The sequence below is a fragment of the Oncorhynchus masou genome, chromosome 15 (assembly GCF_036934945.1).
Source record: "Oncorhynchus masou masou isolate Uvic2021 chromosome 15, UVic_Omas_1.1, whole genome shotgun sequence".
In the NCBI taxonomy this organism is placed as follows: Eukaryota; Metazoa; Chordata; class Actinopteri; order Salmoniformes; family Salmonidae; genus Oncorhynchus; species Oncorhynchus masou.
This window is the reverse complement of record NC_088226.1, coordinates 64,439,441-64,459,069: the sequence shown is the minus strand read 5'-3', so window position 1 is coordinate 64,459,069 and position 19,629 is coordinate 64,439,441. Positions and strand designations below refer to the sequence as shown.

The 19,629-nt window shown below is 41.6% G+C and overlaps 1 protein-coding gene across 6 annotated transcripts in view; it reads right to left on the bottom strand.

Annotated features, from left to right (window-relative positions):
- Positions 1–19,629, bottom strand: part of LOC135556639 (MOB kinase activator 2-like) — a 109,312-nt gene that overhangs the window by 18,090 nt on the left and 71,593 nt on the right. Inside the window, exons 1-2 of one of the 6 annotated variants that reach the window (XM_064990002.1) lie at positions 6,754–6,987; positions 5,790–5,885 (exon numbers count right to left, since the gene is read on the bottom strand). The exons of 3 other annotated variants lie outside the window; for them this stretch is intronic. In XM_064990002.1, the coding sequence (XP_064846074.1) occupies positions 5,790–5,885; positions 6,754–6,869 (212 nt within the window). In that variant the 5' untranslated portion in view covers positions 6,870–6,987. 2 more of the 6 variants (XM_064990003.1, XM_064990007.1) reach the window with 2 other exon arrangements.

The window sequence follows — 19,629 nt, the reverse complement described above, 5'->3', positions numbered from 1 at the left end:
GAACGACATGTCATGCAAACAATTTCACAAACTGGGCTGTTTTTAATCTTTGCTTTGCTGTAATAAAGGCCTTAAACTTTTTATCCATTAGGACAGGCTCTCTGGTATTATTTAATGTATTTAGTGTCGCTTACAATGTTCCAAATCGCCCGAAAAATTTATAAACGCTCCTTTTTCTTGTTCTCATTATTATCATCATAATTTTAATAAGTAATGTCATTATCATTAGTAGGCTTAGTATCGCAGCCTTGTATAACCACCATTGAGCTGTAAAACTAAGAGCGCATCCTGTAACTTACCGAGGCCTATATTCTATATTCCATATTCCATACAGGCCACTGTATCAATCCATCATTCATTCATGTCATCACACAGCATACGAGTCATTCATGATTTGAAATGCAAATCAAGCATTTTAGTTTTAAAATCAAATACAGCAAGCTTTGAACAATTAGCTCAAACAAAAAATAAACCGTTTCATTTCGGAAATTGCATTCACGAATGAATGCAACTGTTTTTAGTCTTTTCTGTGATAAAGGCGTAACACTCTCTGCGAAGCTGATCATTTATTTAGTGTTGTTTACATTGTTCCACACTGTCAGAAAAAGTATATTGTAATTTAACAGCCCCTGTTTGGCACACATAATATGCACGCAGCACTCACCTTATTTTTCTTCAGCTTCAGTATTTTACACAACTAGTCAAATTTATTCCATACATCTGAGTTCCCATTTACCTCATGAGCAACCAGTTGCCTAAACATTCCCGTTTAGAGTTTGTCACGTCCTCTGCATCCATTTTGCTGTTAGAGTATTCAGAGTTTGCTATAACCAATTTTTTTATGTGATTATGATATGCTATCGATCAGGCCCTATTGGTCACGTGCATGCGATGCATACATGCATCACAAAGAGAGCAATGGCTGAGGGAATGTTTTTCCTAAACAAATGAGGGATTTTGGTAACTTTTTGGTAACAGTGTGCTTAATGCAGGCAAGCTTAGTGAATATAGTTGATTTGAGGTCAACCGATTATGATTTTAACACCGATACCGATTATTGGAGGAACCCCAAAAAAAGCAGATACCAATTAATCTGCCGATTATTATTTTATTTTTTTTGTAATAATGACAATTACAACAATACTGAATTAACACTTTTACCTTAATATAATACATCAATCAAATCAATTTGGCCTCAAATAAATAATGAAACATGTTCAATTTGGTTTAAATAATGCAAAAACAAAGTGTTGGACAAGAAAGTAAAAGTGCAATATGTGCCATGTAAAAAATCTAACGTTTAAGTTCCTTGCTCAGAACATGAGAACATATGAAAGCTGGTGGTTTCTTTTAACATCAGTCTTCAATATTCCCAGGTAAGAAGTTTTAGGTTGTAGTTACTATAGGAATTATAGGACTATTTCCCTCTATACCATTTGTATTTCATATGCCTTTGACTATTGGATGTTCTTATGGGCACTTTAGTATTGCCAGTGTAACAGTATAGCTTCCGTCCCTCTCCTCGCCGCTACCTGGGCTCGAACCAGGAACACATCGACAACAGCCACCCTGGAAGCATCGTTACCCATCGCTCCACAAAAGCCGCGGCCCTTGCAGAGCAAGGGGAACAACTACTCCAAGTCTCAGAGCAAGCGACTTCACCGATTTAAACGCTATTAGTGCGCACCCCGCTAACCATTTCACATCGGTTACACCAGGCTAATCAAGGGAGTTGATAGGCTTGAAGTCATAAACAGCTCCATGCTTGAAGCACAGTGAACACAAGAGAAGTGACAATTTCCCTAATTATAAGAAATTCATGTTAGCAGGCAATATTAACTAAATATGCAGGTTTAAAAATATATACTTGTGTACTGATTTTAAAGAAAGGTATTGATGTTTATGGTTAGGGTTGGTCCAACGACAGTGCTAAATCATCACCCGTTTGGCGAAGTAGGCTGTGATTCGATGAGAAATTAACAGGCACGCATCGATTATATGCAACGCAGGACACGTTAGATAAACTAGTAATATCATCAACCATGTGTAGTTAACTAGTGATTATGTTAAGGTTGATTGTTTTTTATAAGATAAGTTGCTAGCTTGCATTAAACTTATCTTGGCTTCTTGTGACACTCGCGTAACAGGTAGTCAAGCCTGCCATGCAGGCTCCTTGTGGAGTGCAATATAAGGCAGGTGGTTAGAGCATTGGACTAGTTACTGGAAGGTTGCAAAAACGAATCCCCAAGCTGACAAGGTACAAATCTGTCATTCTGCCCCTGAACAAGGCAGTTAACCCACCGTTCCTAGGGCGTCATTGAAAATAAGAGTTTGTTCTTAACTGACTCCTAGTTAAATAAAAAGGTGTAAAAACGTATATATATATATATATATATATATATATATATATATATATATATATATATATATATATATATATATATATATATATATATATATATTTTAAATAGGCCAAATCCGTGTCCAAAAAAAACAATTTCCGATTGTAATGAAAACTTGAAATCACCCCTAATTAATCGGCCATTACGTTTAACCTCTCTAGGGCGTGCCACCTGGCCAACATTCAGTGAGATTGCAGAGCGCCAAATTCAAATACAGAAATACTCTTTATAAAAATTAATAAAAGATACAACTACTAAACATAGGTTTAAAGATTAACTTCTTGTGAATTCAACCATGGTGTCAGATTTAAAAAATGCTTTAAGGCGAAAGCATACCGTACAGTTATTTGAGAACATAGCCCAGCAGACAAATTACAAACCGTAACCAGCCAAGTAGAAGAGCTACACAAGTCAGAAATAGAGAAAATGAATCCCTTACCTTTGATGATCTTCATATGTTTGCATTCAGAAGACATTAATTTATTCAATAAAATGTTCCTTTTGTTCAATAAAGTCTGTTAATATCCGAAAAAACCTCTGTTTTGTTCGTGCGTTGTCTTCAGTAATCCACAGGCTCAAACGCAGTCAAAACAGGCAGACAAAAAAAATCTAAATTGTATCCGTAAAGTTCATAGAAACATGTCAAAACAATGTTTATATTCAATCCTCAGGTTGTTTTTAGCCTAAATGATCTATAATATTTCAACCGGACATTAACAATATAAAAGGTAAACAAGAAAGGCACTCTCTGGTCGTGCGCAAGAAAAAGCTCTGTGACATGGCAGGGTCCACTCATTCAGACTGCTCTTACTCCCTCATTTTTCAGAATACAAGCCTGAAAATGTCTAAAGACTGTTGACATCTAGTGGAAGGCATAGGAACTGCAATTTGAGTCCTAAGTCAATGGATACTGTAATGGCATTGAATAGAAAACTACAACAAAAAAATCCTTCGCGAATGGATTTTTCTCAGATTTTCGCCTGCCAACTCAGTTCTGTTATACACACAGACATTACTTTAACAGTTTTGCAAACTTTAGAGTGTTTTCTATCCAAATCTACTCATTATATGCATAACCTATCTTCTGGGCCCGAGGAAAAGGCAGTTTAATTTGGGCATGCTTTCCATCCAAAATTCCAAATGCTGCCCCCTACCTTAGAGAAGTTAATCGGTCGACCTCTAGTTGATTTGGTTAACAGACATAGGATGTGTTTATATCGATATTTTTGTCAGCCCTGACGTAATGTACAATAATGCATTCCAACAACACGGAATCCTGGTTGAAAAAACGCCTGTGATGGAGGTGGAGGTAAGAGAGGGGAAACTTAAGAAACCAGCCAGCATGTCAGTGTGGCCACTCTGTCCCAAGAAGGATTAGCCTCATTATGTCTCTCAAAGACTTTACATGGAAAGGCCACACAGACAGGGCCCATGGTATGGTTAGGGCCACAAGATTTAAACTGACTACGTTGACGAGGCAAAATACTTGGCCAGCGAGTCCAAATTACGGCCTATTTTGGTGTTTATAAGAGTTTCCTGATTTTAGGCTAGGTTGAAGATAACAAAAGGTTAAAACAATGGGATTGTAATTTCCCATAACTCTTCGCAAAAATGGGACCAGCGAATTTGTTTATTTTCAAAACGCTTAGTCTTAGTATATGCAATGCTGAAACAGGCAACCTCAAAAAAAACATGCTTTGTGTAACAGTGCATGTATAAGTGCTGTTGTAATGTTTAGAGAAAGAAATGTGTTTATGATCTTTCAATCTAAAACACCTCTAAATATGCAGTGTTTGAATAAAACGGAGGCTTTAATTATTTACAGCGGTTGAGGCGGCGTATCACATTGCTCTCATTCTTGTTCAGTCTTGTGGTGGAGATCTGTCGTGCAGTCGCTGAGTGCTGGAAGCCATGTAAAGCTTAGGGGGTTTTGCCACATAGCAGCAATTCACTAGTCAGAGGTAGCCTAACACGGAACTGGAGAGGTAAATAAGCCTGTAATAATTACAGCTAAACACAGACAGCAATTTCCTTTTTAAATTCTGAGCTGTTAAGAATATTGCAAGGAGAAAACAGTATAATTAGGCTTATGCAAGTATAGCTTTGCAGTGGGAAAGTTGACAGCACATTTGCGTTTCTAAAAGTATCTAGATGTTCAGTGCCAGACTTCATAAAACTGTCTGCAACGTGGTCTCAGAACATTTCGTATTATTCTGTACGTAAACCAAGACAATCCATAGCATATGTTACGTTTCGTATGCATTAAATTTGTGGATGTCCAGCACCCATTTCGTATGATCCACTATACAGACACTTACAGTTGACCGGGGCACTAGCAGGGCAGAAATTTTAAATCAGTTGTTCGAAAGGTGGCATCCTATGACAGTAACACATTGAAAGTCACTGACTTCTTCAGTAAGGCCATTCTAGCGCCAATATTTGTCTATGGAGATTGCATGCTGTGTTCTCGATTTTATACACCTGTCAGCAACAGGTGTAGCTGAAATAACCAAATCCACTATTTAGAAGGGGTGTCCACATACTATGTAGAGTATTACAAATTTGCAAAACGTATGATATGTTGCAAATTCCAATTGGTTGGGGCTAACACTAGCTAGGTGGCTAATGATAACCCTTTAACCTAACACCTTGCAAAGGAAATGTTAAGGTTAAATAACATGCTAAGTAGTTGCAAAATAGCTTTAAAAAATAGTAAGTACACTGAACAAAAAAACACAACATGCAAGAATTTCAAAGAATTTACCGAGTTACAGTTCATATAAGGAAATCAGTCAATTGAAATAGATTAATTAAGCCCTAATCTAAGAATTTCACATGACTGGAATACAGATATGCATCTGTTGGTCACAAACACCTTAAAAAGGTAGGGGCATGGATAAAACATGTTTTTAAAGTTAGTATCTGGTGTGACCACCATTTACCTCATGCAGCACGACATATCTTCGCATAGAGTTGGTCAGGCTGTTGATTGTGGCCTGTAGAATGTTGTTCTGATCCTCTTCAATGGCTGAGCAAAGTTGCTGGATATTGGCAGGAAATGGAACACGGTGCTGTACAAGTCAATCCAGAGCATCCCACACATGCTCAACGGGTGACATGTCTGGTGGGTATGCAGGCCATGGAAGAACTGGGACATTTTCAGATTCCAGGAATTGTGTACAGAACACTGTGACATGGGGCTGTGCATTATCATGCTCAAATATGAGGTGGTGGATGGTGAATTAATGGTAAGACAATGGGCCTCAGGATCTCGTCACAGTATCACATTGCCATAGATAAAACGCTATTGTGTTCATTGTTCTTAGTTTATGCCTGCTCATACCATAACCCCACTCTGTTCAATGTTGACATCAGCAAACCACTCACCCACACGACGCCATACACGCCGTCTGCCCGGTACAATTGAAACCAGGATTCATCCATGAAGAGCTGCAGTTGTGAGTCCAGATGGACGTACATTTTCTAAAACAAAGTTGGAGGCGGCTGATGGTAAAGCAATTAACACATTCCTGTAGTCAGCATGCCAATTGCTTGCTCCCTAATAAAAACTTGCGATATCTGTGGCATTGTGTTGTGACAAAACAGCACATTTTAGAGTGGCCTTTTAATGTCTCCAGCAAAACCTGCACCTGTGTAATGATGTTGCCGTTTAATCAGCTTCTTGATATGCCACACCTTTCAGGTGGATGGATTATCTTGCAACCTCTGGATTGCTAGGTGTTCGCGTTTTACGCCCGACCAACCACCCTCCTTTTGTTTTTGCCTTAAGTAACCATACCAAACGTAAAATAATTGGATTGTCCCGGGTTTACTTTTACTATGTTACCAGTCTGTAAAACTACATGTTTGCGAATCCAATTTCTGCTGCCACGGATCAAACCAATAACTGATTCAGAGACGACCTTTTACCGATATGAAAATGACAGTATTGGCTATCTACTTCTAAGATTTTGGCCGTGACACACACCACGGCTAGAAAACACTGTTGCTGCTACTACAACGGAATCGTGTCAAGTCGATAGCCTACTTTGTGCATAGTTTATCCAAACTGTACTCCAACGTTTTAGAAATCCGAAATAAATCTAAAAAAACGTCAAGTATATGCTTAACAGATTCTTTTTTTTACAACAAATTTATATTTCCCAAATCAGACAGTGAACGTTCCTTTTGCTGTCCCATGGAAAGTTCCACTATAAACCAAGCATGCTACTGTCATGCGTACCGTCGCGAACCCACTGCTGCCGTCTTCACATTATGGAGAAGGCTCGCAACAAGTATGATGAATATAAACCATTTAAACCTGACAAATTCAAACATATTGTTATTTTACCTTAAAACTTTGCCCACCGCCTGAAGAACCATTTTACAACTTAATCCGCTTTTTGCGTTCCTCTGTGAGTGCATATCCGTATTTTCGCCTGAAATAGAACAGTAATCTCCGACCATACTTGAATGGAAAAACGTTTAAAAACTTATATCGACTCTGTCGCTCTCGGATGAGGCTCCAAAATTAAACACTTCAACTTTCACTGTACATGAGACCTGAAGAGAAACGTATGTGGCTTTCGCAACTGCCAGCCCCCCTTCTCCACTTGCAGCCAATCCGTGGAGAGGAAAGTCCTCGGAGTGCGAAAAAAGAACCCACACAATACTTACGTCACCGCCTTATTATGTAGAGGTGATCCACGGTTGTCACTAGTTACCATGGCCACAAAATCTATAATGGTCTATATCGTAAAAATGTATCTCCCAATAATTCGAAAGATCGATTAAAAACCTGGTTTTCTGAGCAGATTATGCCTACTTCGATTTTGACTTTTGACTGATTATGATAATCAGAGTACGGTGTTTACATGACTAATGCCATGCTAGCTGTCTGATTTATGTTCCACAGGCCTCCAATCATCTCACCAGACAGGTTTGCTGCATTGAGAGGCCCAACGCCAGAAGAACGTGCTTAGTGCGTTTAATAGGCTACATGTTGAGACGATAAGGCCACATTCTTGTGTCTGGCTGAACCTCACTTGGAACTAAACTATGAGGCCGGGAGACGAGCAGTAGATGGACATGTAGCTACTTGACTCCACAACAGGGCTGGTGGTGAGAGACGGTGCTTTGCCACAACAGGGCTGGTGGTGAGAGACGGTGCTTTGCCACAACAGGGCTGGTGGTGAGAGACGGTGCTTTGCCACAACAGGGCTGGTGGTGAGAGACGGTGCTTTACCACAACAGGGCTGGTGGTGAGAGACGGTGCTTTACCACAACAGGGCTGGTGGTGAGAGACGGTGCTTTACCACAACTGGGCTGCTGGTGTTACTGGTGAGAGACAGTGAGGCAAACCTCCAATCATGGAAAAGGGGATAACTAATCAGTTGTACAACTGAATGTATTCAACTGAAATGTGTCTTACGCATTTAACCCAACAACTCTGAATGAGAAAGATGCGGAGGGGGGCTGCCTTATTCAACATCCACATCTTCAGCGCCCAGGGAACAGTGGGTTAACTGCCTTGCTTAGGGGCAGAATGACAGATTTTTACCTTGTCAGCTTGGGGATTCGATCCAGCAACCTTTCAGGAATGAGTGTGAACCCGGGAGGTGGTGTTTTTGATAGTTTGGGCCAAAGTCTGAGGTCTAGTTCATAGAGGCATGACACAATGTAGACTTGGTTGATATCGATCCTCAACTCTGAGAGTACAAAGACAGTAGACAAGCAATCTTGAAATAGGCCTACTACAGTAAAAGGCAATGAGAAGGAGGACAAAAAAAGGTCAGTTTATGACAAACGATCATGAGTTAAAAGGAATTACAACAAACCGTTCTTTCTCCTTACTTTCCTCAGACACGTCTCACTATCTTTCTCTCAATTCTCCCCTTCCTCTGGCCAGGACTGGTATCCATTAAAGTATCTCATAGTGCTAATCTACGATCAGCCCCCACATCCATATAATGTCATTCATTATGATCTAAATCTCCTACTCAAGAGACACTATGTGAATATGGGCCCTAGTCTCTCTCCCTGCCCCCCCCTCTCAGGCTGGACCGGTGGGGTTGCAGCTACAGCTGACTACTGTAGCATGGACACTCACAAAGACACAGTAATCTGGGGGATCTCTGGAGCCCAGATCACTCCCAGTGTGTGTGTGTCACAGTCTGAGTGTGTAAGGGTCGGAGTATGTCAGGGTCTGGGCTCCAATCATCGTGTGTCAGGGTCCATTCCATTTCCACCAGTCAATTTTTATACGCGTGTGTGTTTGCAAGAGAGAGCCCCTGCGTGTTTATGCGCTGTGAGTTGCTATCTATTTGTGTGTGTTTCTGTGACTTTCTGAGAGTGAGAGAGGTGGTCTGATAGGGCCCTGTACAGGTCCATCTGCACACTCAGCCAGCACAACTCCTCTTAAGGAGTCAGTTCAGCTAGCTCACATAATCCCTTAGAAGACTTCCGCTTCACAATTTCACATCTAAGATGTTTGGTGCAGCATTCAATGAGAGACTAATCGTTTTCAAGCTCATTTTTTCACTTGAGGAATACATTTACATTTAAGTCATTTGGCAGACGCTCTTATCCGGAGCGACTTACAAATTGGTGAATTCACCTTATGACATCCAGTGGAACAGCCACTTTACAATAGTGCATCTAAATCATTTAGGGGGGGTGAGAAGGATTACTTTATCCTATCCTAGGTATTCCTTAAAGAGGTGGGGAATACCTAGGATAGGATAAAGTAATCCTTCTCACCCCCCCTCCTTAAATTATTTAGATGCACTATTGTAAAGTGGCTGTTCCACTGGATGTCATAAGGTGAATTCACCAATTTGTAAGTCGCTCTGGATAAGAGCGTCTGCCAAATGACTTAAATGTAAATGTATTCCTCAAGTGAAAAAATGAGCTTGATTAGTCTCTCATTGAATGACAAACACTTCATGGAAGAATCCCTACTGTTGACCAATCACCAACGAAGGGGCATAGACTTCGGCTACTGACTTTAGCTTGCCTCGAGAGAAAGAATGTGCGAATGAACAGCTGAAAAAAACCTTGCCGGACACCAAAACGAACAACAACGTCCCAAAATGTCATCATAATATGTGTACAAACTGTTTCGGGATGGGAAGCTTTCGGACGCCTTTAGGCAGGTCTCCCCGTCTGGCACAAGCACAGCGCTCACTCTGGGGGAGAGGGGAGGGTAGCTGGGGGGTGGAGCTCTGGTGCTCCAGAGCCTCGCTTTGAGTGGCTTCTGATGTGGTGAGTAGAAAGAGAGAGAAGGGGAAGGAGATAGGGGAAAGAGGCCAGAACAGGGTAGAGACTTTTCCCAGGAGCTATTTCTAACCTCTGCCTGCCTCTGCCTGGCTCTGGGCTATACCGACCAGAGAGAAAGGGGTGAGAGAGGGGGAGGTAGGGAGGGGGAACAGAGTGAAGGAGAGAGAGACAGAGAAAGAGAGGGGGTGAAGACAGCCCGGGGTAGGTGGTGAAATTACACTCACAGAAGTTACGTTTACTGTTAATTTTTGTTTATTTCACTTCTGTTAATTATCTACTTCACTTGCTTTGACAATGTTAACTTATGTTTCCCATGCCAATAAAGCTTTGAATTGAAAGAAAGCAACAGTAGTGAGAGCGACACTAGGGCCATGAGTGAACAGTCCTACCTGGCTTCGGGCCCTACGTACTTGAGGTGGTGACAAGTGGAAGTAATGGAACTTTCCATAGATTAGCTTACAACTATTAGATTAGAAGGCAGCCATTCAAGATCACTGGACCAAAGCCAGGGCCTCTATTCAGAATTAACTCCAGTCAAGACAGTAGGCTCAATCACGCTTCAAAGACAACTTAATGAAGTACAGCAATTCGGTTACTGGATAGTACTAATCCATTATTGTATATGAGCCGATTTGGGTGGAAATGATCCTGATAACTATAACTAATTAATTGCTGTTGTAGGCAGGCTAATATAGTAAGCACTGGTGTCCTACGTCAGGGGTCCCAAACATTTTCACTCTGGGGCCCCCTTCCAGCATTGGGAAACATACCGCGGCCCCCTGCACACACACGCCACGTTTATGTCTGTGTGCACAAGCACTGTCCATGACACACTATTCACGCCACTCGTTAGTGGAGTGAATTTTGCAGATTTAAAGCTTATTTCCTGCAATTCTACACATTTTGTCATGTGGTGCAAAGAACATTTTGCAGTTTTAAATCAAATTTTCAATTCTGTACATTTTACCATGTCTAATGTGTATTCATGTGATATATATATATATATATATATGTTAAAATACCACCAACAACAAAACGTTAGCTGACATGGGCTAGTTGATCTGGACATTTCTGACAAATTATAATTAGCTTTCTAAAGTATGCAATGACTAATATGACAAGAGGAACTGATGATGCACTACCCAATTTTGAAATTGCACCTTGTGCATTCTACTATTACAACTTTCAAGAGTAAGTTTAAAGCCAGACTGAGTTCCTTTAAAAAGTAAAATAAAAGTAAAAAATTGCGGGGGGCCCCGCCGGCCCCTCGCGTCCCACAGTTTGGGAACCACTGTCCTATGTAACCCAACCTCGTATAGAGCCTTACAGGTAGAAATCAAACCACTGACTACAGAGCCAGCCTACAGGTTGTAATCCTTCACACAAATAAACATCATTCTTACATAGCCAAAGATTTGACCTGAGTGGAAAGTGCGGTCGGACACGCTTCTTCCTCTACCGGACAGAGACGACTATGATTCTTAGCTACTGTTGACTTCTGGGAAGAAGCTGCCAAGAAGCTACAAGACATCACTCACCTCGGTCACCTGGTTTTATCTCAGTCTATAAACATTATCTCACATTCTCAGCCATTAACTAAATTCCATGGAAGAAACAGACATCTAGGCTAAACATTGCACTTGCATAAATCCTATTCTGTATAACAAACACTAAACATTATCTAAATGTCACTGGATTGGTATAAACGATCCTTTGTTTGACATGCTAAGGTCTTCTTCCTAAACATGATGTCACGCCATAGAACTCATATGGCCTAAATCACACTGAATCATTCAGTGGGGGCAGTGGGATCTCGAGTGGTGCAGCAGTCTAAGGCACTGCATCTCAGTGCTAGAGGCATCACTACAGACACCCTGGTTCGAATCCAGGCTGTATCACAACTGGCCGTGATTGGGAGTCCCATAATTGTCACAGCGCCGTCCGGGTTTGGCCGGTGTAGGCCGTCATTGTAAATAAAAATTTGTTCTTAACTTGCCTAGTTAAATAAAGGTTAAATAAAAAATATAAACTATCCAATAGGGTGGTGAGAAGATATCTGACCCAGTTTCAGATGGGCAACTTCTAGACTACTTACACCGTCTAAGACAACTTCCCAGCAAACCACAGTGTCCTGCTTTGAGGCCCATATTAAATAAAAACACACACTGCTCATTAAAAGGAAGGGAAAGGAGGAGTAAAACGGTTGCTGTAAACACTGACGTCAATGACCAGGTCTGTTGACTCGTTTCTCCAGGAAGGACTTTGGAGTGAGGTATAGTCTACATCTGATTACTGTTGCTCAATCAACCATCTATTGATATCTATCATCCAACGAGAGACAGAATGCAAGCGAGATTAAAAAAAGGCGGTATGGAAAAATGGCATTAATTCAAAAATGTAGGCAAACGTCACAGTGACCAGAAAAAGGCTTGGTGGTATGTCCGTCACTGTAGAGAAAACAGTCAAAGTCAGTGAAGAAACTAGTCAATTAGTAGGCCAGAGGTAGACAACTAGATTCAGCCACGGGACAGATTTTGTCCGAGCGGATGGTCGGGATGCTGGAACATAATTCTAAATCATTTGTAGCTCAGTTGGTAGAGCAGGGTGCTTGAAACGACAGGGTTGTCCACAGGGGACCAGTATGATTTTTATGAAAATGTATTGCTCTCACTGTACTTCTGTAAGTCGCTCTGTAAAATAGCGTCTACTAAATTATTAAAATGTCAAATGTACACTGCAAATTCACTACACGAGTAAATAACAATAATTTCATACTATCATTACATTGAGAAACAGTCACGTCTCTTGAATGTTTTGTTGTTGTTGCTGAAATCCTGGTGATTTTACACATTTTCTCTAATCTTTGTATATTTAAAACAACTATGAGAAAACTATGAGAAAACTTTCATCCATTTTCAAAATGTTCACAAAAAAAAGCTGTTTTCCACTAGGGCTGTGGCGGTCATTACATTTTGTCGGCCAAAACTTGAAGCTAGTTCGTTCATGGTGTTCAAAACTAAAAGCTAGTTCCTGTTGTCCGCTCCGATACAATTTTCAGCGTTGGCTGGTCCAACGGGTTGGGTGTGTAAGTCAGTGAACAGACCTTCCACCTTTTTAACACCAAGAAAACACAGACTCCTGCCAGCAACAGATGAATCACACAGCAGTAGATACGCCTCGGGCCTGGCAAAAGCTCAGTCCACCCCGTCAACCCCACAATATAGCCAAAGGCACTGTAGAATCACCTTGAGTGACTGGTGCATTGACCAATGGACTGGCAGAATTTGGGCGCGGTGTGTGGACTGTGGACTTGGTGTAAGTAGTGTGTGTGTATGAGAGAGAGTAGTGTGTGTGTACCTTGTGTCAGGTGGGTGTGTGTGTATGGTCTGTGCAAGGCAAATCTGGACATGAGAACGTGTTAGCAAACACAGCAAAGTAGTAAATCAATGGAAGTGTACCTTTGCGCTGACTGACAGGTCAAATCTTGTTTGCTTAACTTGCTCGACCCACTACCTCAAAGATGGCTATTAAATGAGGGGCTTATGGGTAACAACAAATTGTAATTTGCTATCACAAAACATTGACCTCAAGGTAGGTAATTAATTCATTGACTATACAGGTGTATCATTTCTAAAAACATAGCATTTTACACATAGCTACTCTTTCCCCCGTATCCCTTCACCTCTCCATGTTGCTCTTTTACAGACCACTTGGGGGCCCATATCCCTTCACCGCTCCATGTTGGTCTGTCTTTTACAGACCACTTGGGGGCCCATATCCCTTCACCACTCCATGTTGGTCTGTCTTTTACAGGCCACTTGGGGGCCCATATCCCTTCACCGCTCCATGTTGGTCTGTCTTTTACAGACCACTTGGGGGCCCATATCCCTTCACCGCTCCATGTTGGTCTGTCTTTTACAGACCACTTGGGGGCCCATATCCCTTCACCGCTCCATGTTGGTCTGTCTTTTACAGGCCACTTGGGGGCCCGTATTCCTTCACCTCTCCATGTTGGTCTGTCTTTTACAGGCCACTTGGGGGCCCGTATTCCTTTTACCTCTCCATGTTGCTCTTTTACAGACCACTTGTGGGCCCATATTCCTTCACCTCTCCATGTTGGTCTGTATTTTACAGGCCACTTGGGGGCCCATATTCCTTCACCTCTACATGTTGGTCTGTCTTTTACAGACCACTTGGGGGTCCGTATTCCTTCACCTCTCCATGTTGGTCTGTCTTTTACAGGCCACTTGGGGGCCCGTATTCCTTTTACCTCTCCATGTTGCTCTTTTACAGACCACTTGTGGGCCCATATTCCTTCACCTCTCCATGTTGGTCTGTATTTTACAGGCCACTTGGGGGCCCATATTCCTTCACCTCTACATGTTGGTCTGTCTTTTACAGGCCACTTGGGGGCCCATATTCCTTCACCTCTCCATGTTGGTCTGTCTTTTACAGACCACTTGGGGGTCCGTATTCCTTCACCTCTCCATGTTGCTCTTTTGCAGGCCACTTGGGGGCCCATATTCCTTCACCTCTCCATGTTGCTCTTTTGCAGGCCACTTGTGGGCCCATATTCCTTCACCTCTCCATGTTGCTCTTTTGCAGGCCACTTGGGGGCCCGTATCCATTCTTTCCCTTCTCCTTTCCCTCCATATACTCTCCCTCAAGCCCTGCATTCCAGCTGGGGAAGGGCTGCTTGCACCAACATGCCATCCCTTGCTCTACACACAGCCTGGCTAAACAAAGGAAAGACAAAACATAGAGAGAGATAGACGGAGAGAAAGGGTGGGGAGAATAGGATATCATTTCTAAGAACATTGATCCATCGCAAATGTTGTTTATTTACTTTGGATGGTGTACGTTCCCAGAGTAGAAACATTAAAACCTCTTCAACATTCAACAACTAACTGTGACATTAAAGAAAATTACACAATTACAACCACATTCACAGCCCCGTTAAAATCACCAACAAAAACTGAAATGTCAAACCATTCTTGCTAGCTAGTTTTCTAGGATTTCAGCTATAGCTCTGAAAGAGGATGTATGAGTGTAGAAGGAAGGGGAAGCTGTAAGTCGCTTTGGATAAGAGCGTCTGATAAATGACTCAAATGTAAATAATGGTTCGAGTTCTGACTGATGAAGGAGAAAGGGGGCAACGACAAGATGGAGCCAGAGTGGATGAGAACTACCAGACCTCCCTCCGTCTGTTTCTATCTACATAGCTACAGTTTGTATTAACTGGATCAGATGAGGTGGAACAGGATGGGAAGGGAGGATGAAGAGGATGGAGGAGGAGAGGAGGGAAGGGGATGAGAAGAGGACTGCGAGGGTGAAAAGAGGAGAGAGAAGAGATGGACAGTGGTTGAGGGGAAATGAAAGGAGAAGTGAATGAGGAATGAAAAGTGACAAGAGGGTTAATACAAAACAGAGAGCGTGAAGGAGGAGAGAGGGAGTGGATTAAAAGAGGAGAGGAGTGAGTGTGTGCAGTAGGAACGGGGAGGTTGTCACAGCATGCCCTGGCTCAGCGATCTGTACTGTCCTCCCTACATTCCACAGAAAGAGGAGGCCTCAATGTGCTGCCTCAGCCAGAACATCCAGCCCATAACTCACCTTGCTGTCTCCATTTCCTCCCATGGGGTTTTCACCCTATCTCTTCACCTTATTTTTTGTATTATCTTGTTCTAACCTCTTTCTCTCCATCATCACTCCGGCCTATCTTCTCTTCCTCAACCTCTTCTCTGGGTGGAGAGAATACAGGCTGTGTTTCAGGTGAGAGGTTGGAACGAGAGCTGCACTGCAGGGTCAGGGGCACAAGTGGCCACCAGGACACTGGTCTGAGATCAGATGGTCATTTATGAGATGATCTTGATAAGGGTCAAGAAAGTTCAAAGGTGCACTATGGAGAAATCGCACCGCCATTTCCTGGTTGCTAAAATTCAAATAGTTTGTCTAATTTCAATTTGTGTGACAAAACAAGCAAGTAAATGGGGGATACCTATTCAGTTGTACAACTGAATGCATTCAAATGAAATGAGTCTTCCGCATTTAACCCAACCCTCTGAATTAGAGAGGTGAGGGGGTTGCCTTAATTGACATCCATGCCTTCGGCGCCCGGGGAACAGTGGGTTAACTGCCTTGCTCAGGGGCAGAACAACAGATTTTTACCTTGTCAGTTGGGGATTCGATCCAGCAAACTTTTGGTTATTGGCCCAACGCTCTAACCACTAGACTCCTGGCATACTGTAGAGAATTATTGTACCATCTAAACCGCTGTGAAATATATTTTCCATAACTAAAAATATTGTATTTTCAGCTATTTGAAGCCGGTGTACAAAACTAAAACACGCAAAACAAAACATAAAGGAAGCATAGAATAAGCACATATAGAACAGATCTACTGCTTCTTAGACTTGCTTTCAATGAGAATGAGATCTATCACTCACATTTCCATGTGAATTTGGTCAGGTTGCCCAAAAAAAGTATGCTGCAAGATGTAAGGATGGAATGTGCTGGGGGAGTCAACCTTTGGAATCAGAGGGGGTCAATCTCTGGAATGAGAGCCAAAACCAACACAGGTCAGGTTCATTGCCTGTCTGTCTCTGACATTGGCAGTTAACCCAAGCCCCCTGTCAGTTATGAGATGTATAGTTCCTGTTAACAGGTTGAGGTCAGGGCTCCAAATTAAACTAAATATAATTGGTAGCACTGGTGCACACAACTTTAAAAAAGCTAGGAGCGCAACATCAAATTTAGGAGCACCAGAAAATAAGATATATACTATAGGAATTCTAAGCTACATCTAAAGCATGTTGTGCCCTAATATGTACAACTAATATGTAACCGTTAAATAGATTTGTTTAATATGAAGCTAACATGTTGATATAAATATCTGTCAATGAAATTAAAAAAGTAATTTGTGGAATATTACTACATGATGTAAAAATCACTATTTTCCTATTGAGATGCATTACATTGTTTAAAGGATACATCAGGATTTTGGCAAGGAGGCCCTTTAACTACTTCCCCAGAGTCAGATGAACTGGTGGATACTATTTTAAATGTCTCTGTGTCCAGTATGAAGGAAGTTAGGGGTAGTTTCAGGAGCCAATGCTAACTAGCGTTACCCATAGACTCATTGTGCTATGTGCTAGCCTGTCTAAATAAAAGTTAAATAAACTGTCGTTGGATTGCACTATTGTTATCAATGATATTATGAATAGGAATGGTGTTTATGTCACATACAGTGGGGAGAACAAGTATTTGATACACTACCGATTTTGCAGATTTTCCTACTTACAAAGCATGTAGAGGTCTGTAATTTTTATCATAGGTTAACTTCAACTGTGAGAGACGGAATCTAAAACAAAAATCCAGAAAATCACATTGTATGATTTTTTTGTAATTAATTAGCATTTTATTGCATGACATAAGTATTTGATCACCTACCAACCAGTAAGAATTCCATCTCTATAGAGAGAAATAGTCCTATAATTCCTATAACTACAACCTAAAACTTCTTACCTGGGAATATTGACTCATGTTTTTGCATTATTTAAACCAAATTGAACACGTTTCATTATTTATTTGAAGCTAAATTCATTTTGATGTATTAAGTTAAAATAAAGTGTTCATTCAGTATTGTTGTAATTGTCATTATTACACTTTTTATATATATATATATATATTTTTTCTTCTTTAAATCAGCCGATTAATAAGTATCGACTATTTTTGGTCCTCCAATATTCGGTATCGACGTTGAAAAATCATTATCGTTCGACCTCTACTGGATATAGTGGTGAAGTTACCAGGTGGTCAGGCTGGATATAGTGGTGAAGTTACCAGGTGGTCAGGCTGGATATAGTGGTGAAGTTACCAGGTCGTTAAGCCTGGATATACTGTTGAAGTTACCAGGTCGTTAAGCCGGATATACTGTTGAAGTTACCAGGTCGTTAAGCCGGATATACTGTTGAAGTTACCAGGTCGTTAAGCCGGATATACTGTTGAAGTTACCAGGTAGTTAAGCCGGATATACTGTTGAAGTTACCAGGTAGTTAAGCCGGATATACTGTTGAAGTTACCAGGTAGTTAAGCCGGATATACTGTTGAAGTTACCAGGTCGTTAAGCCGGATATACTGTTGAAGTTACCAGGTCGTTAAGCCGGATATACTGTTGAAGTTACCAGGTCGTTAAGCCGGATATACTGTTGAAGTTACCAGGTCGTTAAGCCGGATATACTGTTGAAGTTACCAGGTCGTTAAGCCGGATATACTGTTGAAGTTACCAGGTCGTTAAGCCGGATATACTGTTGAAGTTACCAGGTCGTTAAGCCGGATATACTGTTGAAGTTACCAGGTAGTTAAGCCGGATATACTGTTGAAGTTACCAGGTCGTTAAGCCTGGATATACTGTTGAAGTTACCAGGTCGTTAAGCCGGATATACTGTTGAAGTTACCAGGTAGTCAAGCCGGATATACTGTTGAAGTTACCAGGTAGTTAAGCCGGATATACTGGTGAAGTTACCAGGTAGTTAAGCTAGCTATCTAATTAGTTAACAAACATGACTGAACAAAGTGTGAAACAAATGCGGCTCATTTTAGGATGGCCAGTGACCTGGTTTCTGAATGTAAATTGCAACCCTACAATATGGGTTGCGCCTGTAATATGGGTCAGATCCTTTGAACAGTTTGGTCTAGAAACAAGCAGTTTTTGTTGTATAAATGGTGCAAGCATGATGCTAACGAAACAACGGTACAGCAAAGATTTAGCGTTACAAAAAATGTGTTTATGTTTACTTTTTTAATTAAAGAAAGTTTACACTGGTGCTCCCAAATGAACACTCCACGGGCACAGACAAATATTCAGTTGCATTTTAGAGCCCTGTTTGAGATTACTTATGATGGGGGTCAGCTTGGTTGATCCTGGATCTGCTCTATTGATCAACTTCTGACTCATCCACTATCAACATGTAGCACCTCTGGGTTACACAACCACAGCCATTTTGCAACAGAAAACTCCAAATACCTCCCGTCAAACAATACTTGTGAAAAAACACTGCTTTGACCTTAATTTACATTTACATTTAAGTCATTTAGCAGACGCTCTTATCCAGAGCGACTTACAAATTGGTGAATTCACCTTCTGACATCCAGTGGAACAGCCACTTTACAATATCTCCTCAGACAGGTAGGATGTAAAGGCTGACAAAACGGCAGTGCAAGACATGTTCTCCATCTCTGCTGTGGGTGGTGAGCAGAGGTAGAAAGAGGGCTCTGGATGGATAGGTGTTATAGCAGCATGGACAGCAAGGACATTGCCATTGAGGGCTATGACGAGCCATTTTTCTACCTCTATGGTGAGGGCATTAAAAGTGAGCCATAGTCATCCATCAGAGACGGGCATGTTCAGATGACACCAGATGTCCCAGCCCAGCGCCAGCCAGTCAACACAGGTGTGCGCTGTTGCTGTGAGTCACGTTCCTGTTGTCTATGACTGGAGGAGGGAGTCTGTCTGTCTGTCTGTGGCTGGTCTGAGGTCTAGTCATACTAACTGTACCAGGCTATTATCAGTGGAAGGAAAGGGGAGTTACAGAAGTACAGATCTGGCAACAGAGTTATGCCAGAAAGGGGAGGAAGATTTAGCTAGTCTTTAAAATACTTTACATTGTTATTCCCTCTCTTGCTCGAGGAGCAGTGTGTGTGTGTGTGTCACTCCTGGTGTTCTGTTCGAGGGAGAGGCTCCCCAATGCCACAGTCTTCCCATTTCTCAGAAGCGCTCTCGAAAACGGCAAGGAGACGAATGTTCTTTTATCAGAAATAATATGATAGGAACCAGTAACCCTGACGACGAAACCAGATGATCATATTAGCATAAACAGAAACTGATCATGAGACATTTGGCGATCATGAGGGTACAGACTTACTGCACCAAGCATGACAGCACTGTTTTAAC